Here is a 9772-nt window from a genome sequence, read left to right as displayed (position 1 = left end):
TTTCGAAGTCAAAAAACCGTGTCGGTGTGAAACCGCGTTCGTGTAAACGCTGCCCAAATCGGCTAATTCAATATCGCACCCAATTCAAAGCCCTTGGGAATTAAACATGTAGTTCCAGGTATTTCCATATCATTAATAAATAATAATAAATTATTGCTTATATAGTGCTATTTACAATAAGAAGATCAATAGCGCTTTACATAATAAGATCTATAAAATCAAAAAAGTCAGATAATTAGGATATTTATGGTTAGTTAAAACCTTAAAAGTAATACAATTTAAAAGGTGATTACATGTCTAAAGGCAATATAACTTTCACACATTTAACCACTAATCAAGGAAAATTTGTTTAAAAAGGAATGACTTAATTGACTTCTTGAAAACTTCTACAGATTGAATAGTGCGTTATTGTAATGGAAGCTCATTCCACTCTTCAATAAAATGCCTGAGTTGGATCTAAGATTATACGAGGGCTTGCATTCACTAGATAAAAGATTGCTAACCATGAATGGCTTAGAAAGCTAATAACAGAATGATCTTAAATTGAATGCGCGCTTGCACTAGTAGCCAGTGTAACTCATGGAGTACAGGAGTTATGTGGAGTTATGTTAAAATGTGAATGCTACATTATAATTGCAATACAAAGCATAAAGAATCTTAACTCAGGGAAATTTAAGTTGGGTAGGACATTTGGTCTATTGCTTACTTTCTTTCAAAACCTTGGTTTAAAAAGGCATTTTCTGACGCTGATGAAAAAAACTAGATTCTCACTTCGGTCCCATCTAAGACGTAGCACCTCAGGTTTTTTCAGTAGAAACTAGTAAACGCCTCCCACGTTTTTGTAGCTTACCTTTTCCCTTAACTTCAAACGTCTCACTTCGGTATTTTGCATTTGTTCCAGGAAAGACAGACGGAGTGCAACTGGTTTGGCTGATCTGAACAGGATATCCCGCGGAATAACTGGCAAATGAGGTGTAGGGATAGGAAGATGGCGAAGGGTAAGCGTTCGAGTAATATGAATTGTAAGTCGACTGAGGGTAGGAGGATGGATGGGGGTACTGGTACGAGCTTTGACTGAAGTAATTTGGATCCATATAGGACTTTTTGACCGAAGGAAAAGAAGGCGCCTTGAAAGGCTTTTTTAGGTACAGGAAGAGGCTATCCTTATGCTTCCCCGTTTGTCTGTCTGCAAAGAATCAAAAATATTTCATAGAGGGAAGATAAAAGTATCCACCATTAAATTGTATAGGTGTTATATTCGCAAATTCGTTATCGTACCTATGTTTAACGACACGAGCAATAATTATCTATTCTATCTAGATTGGTAAACAAAATATTAGAAAGAGAGTCTCGAGTCCATCCCTATGTACAACAGAGGATATTTAACAATTATTCCATGAGCGCGCGTTGGATATGAGATGGTAAATAGCCAACGAGGCGCGCTATAACCAGTCTCATATCCAACAAGCGCGAATGGAATAATTGTTTTATTAAATTCCTTAAACTCCAAAAGTTTGGAAGTACGAAATACGAGCGAAAAAAGGGAGAAAATCCTAGCGAAATCGAAAAAACTTGATGAAGATGCGATGTTGTGTAATACCTGGTGGTCAGACAGACACAGGCTCATCACAAAAACATTTCTTACCTTTTCGCGTACTTCTAAGCTTCGAAATTGATTCAAACTTTCCCCCAAAACGGTTTTCTTGTGCTTTATACCAAGAGAAATTTCGATTTCTGGCGTAAAAAATTTTAGCTTAGCAACATTTAGCGCAATCATTTACCATATATGGTCAAACTAAGGTATATGAGCTGATAACCGAGATTGAGTTAACCAATCAGAGCACGAGAATTGCATTATCCGAGGTTGAGAATTTAATAATTGGAATTATCCTCTCTTGCGATGTACTAGGAATATCCCCTTACAATAATACATCACAATTTAGGGAAACGTTGGTACTATACATGAGTACTACATAATTTATGTGAATTGTACTATGCAAGGTGAATTACTGACGAGGTTCAATTTATATATGAAGAAATATATTGATTCGAATTCCGAGCTATACACGAAAGATAAGAGTCTGTGATCCCCGCACTCCAGGGGACAATTTAAGTGATTGTTGTTGTCCACGTAATTGCGAGGATCACTCCTATCTTTCATCTATAATCCGCTCTTCGAATTTACATATTTCTTTCATTGGTATAGCGGCTATAATCGTCGCTAAAACTAAAGATACAGTAGAGTTCTCAATCTTGATTTTAAAATCCTAGGTTTCCGGATTCCACAATATCCTTGGATTGGTCATTCCACCAACTAACCACCAGCAGCGAAAAAATGATATTTATAACAACTTTTTCTAACTGGTTGGAGATGCAGTTTTTAAGAGTAATCTAACTTAAGCAAGATCAAAATATTGATTGACATTGTTAATCAAAATTGGCTCGGAGTGAAATGCAGACTGAAGACCAAGTTGGGCATATTGTAATCATGGGAGTATTCTCATTCGAACTGACCTGACGATGATGTGCTCTGCATTTTACACTGACCGATTAAAAACTACCTCGTAATGACATCTTGTTTTCAGCTTGCAAAGAGACTCAATAAGCTATCATTAGCGAACGTGTACAGCCCACCTTCTCTCGTGTCTCCCTTACTAATGAATGAAACGGTCAAATACAAACACAATGGGATGACCTCCATGTCCCTACAAAGAAAAATCATAAGAGAAGTGTACGAAAATAAGGCTTACAATATCAGCTCAGCATGCGCCGACTGAATCAAAGTTTTGACACATACTTGCTGCGCGGCAGTGGGCTGGTTTCACAAGCAATGTACTTAACAGGCACAAATGTCTCTGATCATTTTGCTTGTGGTGAGGCTCACGTCGCTGGCGAATCAAATTCTTTGTTTGACTCACTACATCGGGCAAATTTTATCACTTCACTCCCCCCTCACCCAAATATATAAAAAAAAAAATTTCAAACTATATGAGTCTAAAAGGCTTATCTTTTTTATGAAATAAGTTAGATGATACTCTGGAGAAAGTGACATGTTACTTCCGGTGACTGACGTCATCATATCATGAGCTGACAAGAAAACCCACTCACAAGCAAAAATCACCGCACGAACTGTTGTTTCCATCGAAGGTTTTTCCTCGCCCTTCCTCTGGTTCTCAGATCAACTGCGCGTGCGTAAACGAACTGACTTCCGCTTTGAAAAAAGTTAAATTTCCGGCGATCTTTAAATTGAATTAATATTTTTTTATATGGTACGTTTCACCCCCAAATACAGAGCATTGATTTTTTCAAATCATATTTTTTGAAAATGTTACGGGTATTTCAGTATCGTTTATCTCTCTAAAAAGAACATTTTTTCAAAATAAAAAGAAAACCATGCTTGGCTAGATGCAAAAACGAATACAGATTATCAAACCAGTGATAAAATACCCAAATTGTGTAGAACGTAGACAAAGTTAGAGTTTTCTTTTATTGGTCACGTGACCATGGACGTGGCATGATGACGTCATCTTTAGGGTCATTGGTTTACAAAAGTTGGAAACTGACCAAAATAATGCCAAATTCTCTCAAATTACTTTACCATTACATCCTTAGCAACGCACCCCCAAAAAATACCTCAGTGGGCCCTACAGCTACATTCGTGGTTCTCTAAACCAGAGGAGCATCGCACTATATTTTATTGTTAACCTAATCGCATTGTGAGCCGTCACACACCCGGGGGACATGCTGGGGCGACATGTTGCAGGGACTATCTGGTGCGACCGGTCCATTCGATCTGTTCAAAATTCAAAAGAAAAACCTTAGGAAGCATTTGGCATGTCTCGTTCCCAATCACCTGGATTAACCGGAATATTACTTCACTATTTGGTTCATCATATTTGCACTGAGTTCTTTAAACTCTCCTTCTATTTCGAACATGGTCATGTAAATTATTGGGTTTTTTTTTTAATATTTACCTCATTACATTATGATGTATTTACCTTAATACATTACTATTTTTTCGTTTGCATTCATATCAACCCTCCTTGCTCGAAGCTAGGACTTTCTGTCAAATTGAAGCATTGGCACACCCCCGTTGATCGTTCGTTTAACTTATGTTGTGCCAGGTTTTGATTTGATCATACACGTTGACAAATCAGAGAGATCAACTTGTCGTATACATATTGATGTGACTACAAACGAGAATTTTTTATGTATAAATTTTACTGTTCTGTCGCTTATTCGCCCGGCGACATCAAACATGGTTAAAGCGCCGATATGACAAAGAACGAGTTCACGCGAGGTTACCGATCGATCGATAAGCGAGGGAGTACTCCACTCTTTTGGGCTACAACACCAATAATGAGGGAAACTATAATCTTGCTTAAATAATGGTAACTATTGGAACAAAGCGAAATTGTGTAAAGTAATTCTTCGTCTATAGGGTGCGAATGGAGGATTAAAGTTTTGTCGAATATCGAAAATTACGAAGTGTATTCGAATCAGGGTAGTACACAATGATAGATAAAGTTTGACTGTTTCCCGTGCATTACAGAAACAAATTTACCTGCTATTTGTTTTTGTCTGAGTGAGTCAAACTGTCATCTCGCCAGAAATTGAGTCCAGTCATTCCTACTGCTTTTCGAAATCGAGAAACACGCATATTGGTGAACACAAAGATTCATCTCAAAATGTCTTCATCTGTTAATTATTTTTTCAGCTCTTGTGAACAGCAGGTTTTGGTAAACAGATGAACTTCGTACTTTGGTTAAAGACAATGACAGCCAATAGAATGTCCGATCATGCAACTAGCAATCTGGTTGGACTATTATCCTCGCCTCTTATTTTGCAAGGGTTATCCACGAGTTTTAACAGGCCATCCGAATTGCTGTTTGCTAAATCATTCAAATGATAATGAGTTTGATTTGCGTGAAAATACACGAATAATTTCCATTTGTATGGTTGTGCCCAAGGACTCGCTTTGAAACCGAGGCAAACGGCAACTCGGAAATGGGCTGATGCTGTAGTCATAAAGTTTCCAGGTGCCACTCGAAGGGACAACGTGATCTCGTTCAGACTTGGAAAATCCTTTCTTCAAAATAACCGAGACAACCGCAACTTTTGTGTGCAAATATATTCCTAAATCCATTTGTTTTGTCATGCCGCGATTGTGCCTTAACAACAAAAACGAAGTAACATGTTTGACTGAATTGTGTATCAGACTTGGTTTGCGGGAGTATTTTTGGTCAGGATTGAGGCTCATATCAGAGGATATTTCTTCTTAATTTTTTTTTTTTTTTTTACATTTCGCATGTTACTCTAAAATACGACTCAATTAAGCAAGTACAAATGAAGAATATAGGGGTATACCTTTTTGGTGCATTTGCAAACGTTTAGACTTTCAAGTATTCTCGGAAAAGGAACATAAAACGTATACCTCCTCTCATTATCTTTGTTCACAATTTTTTTTAGAGCAAAAAGAACGCACCCATTAATCTCAGCTATTCAGACTAGAGTCCCCGATGTTACGGTCTGCACTTGTTAGGGGGCACACTGCAAGAGGAGCTTTGTTCTGATGTGAAACTCTGATCAATTGAACTAAACATTTCTGCAGGTCCCAGGTAACCGACAATCCCAAATTAAAACAATCTTGGCCGTGCTTCCCGAAGCAAGGTATGTGCTGTAAACTGAAATGAACGAAAATAATCAATTGCAAAGACTTCTCCAACAATTTATGACAAAAATGCCGAGAACACTGAAAGATATTCAAATCAGTAATATTGAGGAGTTAAGGAGAGGAAAGTTGTTGCTGTTAGTAAAAGTACATCTCCTCTATTATTTTTAACTCTTAACGGAAAGTCGGAACATTAAACAACTTGAGTAGCCTATGAATATTTCTTCAATCATATCAGTGTTTCCTTCGGCTTAATAACGTTGAAAAAATATTCAGATTCAGAACAAATCCTCCAGTAATGCGATGCAGTGTCTGACATGAGCCTTTAGTATAGATTACGTCGTTCTCGGTTGATGCTTGTCTTATCTTTTGGGTAGTAGTCGTGGAGTCGAGTACCCTATTTCCGAGCTCATCATACGAGCTGTCCTGCACCCCGTTGTTCCACAAAAGCCGATTAACGACCCCCTCATTAACACTAATCCGCGATTAATACCAACCGAGGTTTGAATTTTGCCCATAAAAACTCAACAATGTGGCCTGTGTCAAATCTTTTTTTCCATTTAAGACTCCATTAATCCAAAGATGGCTTTAACGGGTTTTCAACAGCTGCGCCCTAGTCAAGTTTGATCACAGTGTTCAAGACGTTTCTTTACAAGCTACAGACATTGACAACCGATTCAAAATCAACAACAATAGCTATTGTTTCCAACCTTCCGACGACGAATTTCTCGGAAATACCTGTTGCCTTTTGACACGTGCTGTGCCGTCACAACACGCTGAAATAAGTTCTCAAATTATTGCCCCACACTTCAGTATTGTTATATGCTGGGTCATGACACAGTCGCCTAAAATACCTGGCCATATTGTACACCTGAAAGTTTCTAAAGACGATCGCAATTCTTTCGTAATGGTCTTAAGGGCGAATTGTTTATCGCTTTTTATCATAAACTATACCGGTTGTTTATAGCAATTGACCTTTCTCTCAAGTGCATTTACCGCAAGTACCAGAATGTTAACTTATTTAAAAGTTGATCGGATAATTGAAAAGCCACCACTTGATAGGTGAAAGGGATCTTTCTTTCTGTCTGCATCCTTAAAATTTATTTTGAATTTAGAATGGATTAGCATCCATTTGGTTGTCGATTTTGGCAAGGTAAGTCATAATTATGTCTTTTTCTCTTCTCTACAAAATCGAATTCGATAACCAATAAAAATTTGCTTACAGTGAAAAGAACAAAAAACAGTCGAGATTCAATAAGTATACATTGCGTTTTTAATGGGAAGTATAAGGTCTAAACCTTTGGTTTAATTAGTTCATTTCTACAAAGGCGGTTAACGTTATAACGCCAAACGATTGCATAAAAAAATCTAAGTGAATTTCAACTCCCTCATTTTAAATTATTTACATTCAAATTTAACTTTCTGAGGTGAATTAAGCTCTCTCCCTAAATTACAGCACTGCGGAACTTGCACTTACAGTCGTTAAAGCAGCATCGACAAGCACAATAATCAGATTTTGACTGATCCAACGCGATCTAATTTGGAATAGTCAATGAAGATTATTTCAGTACTCCTTCATGTTCTTTTCGCACATTTTACTTTTCTTCAACTTGAAAAGACCTAAAGTAAGGCAAGTTACCTTGCAAAATAGCTGTGTTCTTTTGCTCTTACGTATTACCGTTTATTTTACTAAGTTAAGGGTATTCAATGTAATAGTATTTGGGTCCTGTAAGAAAGAAGTCCTTATATATGACTGAGGTTATTGGGTTACCTCTAAAGGCGAAAAGAGATGTCCACACTGGTCAGAACGATTCCACATCGAGAGATGCGTGGAGTTTGAACTCCCGTAGGATGCAAGTGAACGGAAAAGCATTTAGTCTAGAGAGGAAAAAGGCTGGTTTTAATCCGCTGAACTGGCAGTGTGGCCTATCCTTTTGCTGTTGCTTAATAGTATCATAAGATTGAGGCTTGAACTAAAATTCCCAACAAGACAGCTATACAAAATCGGACCCTTAAATAGAAACTAGAAAAACATCATCATCAGGCTGTACCAGACAAGCCGCAGGTCATAGGCGATCAATGAACACAAAAGACTGGTCTGGAAATACGTTGGATCGCGTGTATTAACGTTAAGGGCATTATGAATCACTTTTAAACTTATTTAAGATCGATTGATCGATGAAAGTATTTGTAAATTCATTTTAAATCAGATTCAGTTTCAGCTCACAAGTCCATAACTAAATTACTGTTCCACGCACCGCAACTCATGATCTTTTAATAATGTTCCTTTTTTCGAACCTGATGTTTTTAATTAAGTCCTTTCTCTGTTGTGAAATAAATTTATTATAAAGTTGACGGTTCGCGTCTTATCACAAAATTGTTTCATTTTTTTCTTGTTTTCAAAAACCTTTGTAGTTAAAAAAAAATTGCATAAAAGAAAGGAACTAGCCAAAATACATTTCTTTCATATGACAAACTGTCGACATATCAAATGAATTTCGATCATAAAAAAGCTGTTGTGGCAACAACCTTAAAAGCCACTGTCTGCATCAGTTTAGTTTAACTCGATTATTTTCCCCCGTGTAACTCATCGGTTTGCAAAATAACTTTGATTACCCACTCCCAGGGTGACGAACGTTACACTGGGAATCCAAATATGATAAATTTTCAGGCCGGTTGAATAGGGAATTTGTTTGTTGATATTACATAGTTTGTCAGTGAAAAAGGAAACCGCCTAAAACTATGGGATGGTACATTAATTATCTACTAGGTTGAGAAGTAGGGAATGATGACTGAACCCGGGCATGGACATGGACATGTTTCATACCAAACCCGTCTTGACCTCCAAAACAGTAGCTACTCCGGAATCTTCTCAATTCCCACCCTGGTCAGAGTTTCTCTCTGTCCTTGTGTGGGCCCATTCCATTAGTAGGGTTAACGTCACATGGTTCATATGGGGTAGAAAACAAGCACTTCACATTGCACTCTAATCAGTTAAGTCTGTTGAAATATAGTGCTTCACGGCCAACGTTTGAAAAAACGTAACCTTTCCTTATACTTGTACATGTCCATTGCCGTGACTTAAACATCTTCAGTTCCCACGGCCTGCTCCCGTCTGACCTTGTAGTTCAGTCGGTAGAGCAACGGTGATCTAACCCGAAGGTCGTGGGTTCCATTCCCACCCTGGTCAGAGTTTTTGTCTGTCCGTTTGTGGGCCCATTTCCATTAGTAGGGGTAACGCTAACATGGTTCATATGAGGTAGAAAACAAGCACTTCACATTACACTCTAATCAGTTAAATCTCAAGAGCTTGCTAAGTGTATATCTTTATATTTCAAATCAAATATTCTATATTATTTTAGGCTAGAATGCGCGGCAGTCCGCTTTTAGGAAGCCTACTGCTTTTGCTGGTCATTAGCCAAGCTAAAGCCAACAGAAGTAAGAATGATACTTCGACCAGTGAAGCGAAGAAAAATGGAACACAAGAAAAACGTCAAAACATAGGCAAGTAATAGTTAATAGAGGAGATCATGATTTCGAGTCTCTTGGTCTGTTTCATTAGTCTGTCTGGTAGACAAGACTCATGCACAACTTAAAGGTGATATTTTTTTTCGTTGCCTTTTCGTGTTCAAACCTCACAGAAGATATGCTCCAACCTTCTTTTTTTCCGTTTTATTCAATACAGCATACAACTACCCGAGGGTCATGAATCAACTTGAATTTGGCCCCGATGGTCAGCCATGTTGTCCGACGAACAGCTTTTGTCCAGGTGCGTTGCCTATTTCAAACATAAAATAATCACACTAACTACAGGAGCCCATTACTAGGAACTTACAACTACAAAACTAACTAAAGTCTATATAACGACGTTTTTTACAGATCAAGCTATTTTTTACACGACTTCTCGATCTCATGGGTATAATTTCTCATGCAAGACTTGTGACTGGTTTCGCTTGATTTTCAATCTAAAAATAAATCGGTGTGTAAGAACGCCTTCCCACAAATGTAACGAAATTGTACACTCCTGGTCACTGGCTCTTGCTAACTAGTTGACACTAAAGGTACTCCCGCTGCGAAGAGTTATGGACGGGGCCATCTAAT

At 37.9% G+C, this 9772-nt stretch overlaps 1 protein-coding gene across 1 annotated transcript in view; it reads right to left on the bottom strand.

The window, feature by feature from the left end:
• Positions 1-4648, bottom strand: part of LOC137976657 (uncharacterized) — a 14912-nt gene extending 10264 nt beyond the window's left edge. The window contains exons 1-3 of the mRNA XM_068824023.1: positions 4565-4648; positions 2635-2705; positions 851-1186 (exon numbers count right to left, since the gene is read on the bottom strand). Coding sequence (XP_068680124.1) covers positions 851-1186; positions 2635-2701 — 403 coding nt within the window. The 5' untranslated portion in view covers positions 2702-2705; positions 4565-4648. The remainder of the gene's footprint in view (positions 1-850; positions 1187-2634; positions 2706-4564) is intronic.
• Between the last annotated feature and the right edge of the window lie 5124 nt (positions 4649-9772).

Source organism: Montipora foliosa, chromosome 11, assembly GCF_036669935.1.
Source record: "Montipora foliosa isolate CH-2021 chromosome 11, ASM3666993v2, whole genome shotgun sequence".
In the NCBI taxonomy this organism is placed as follows: domain Eukaryota; kingdom Metazoa; phylum Cnidaria; class Anthozoa; order Scleractinia; family Acroporidae; genus Montipora; species Montipora foliosa.
This window is presented reverse-complemented; position numbering and strand designations above follow the sequence as displayed.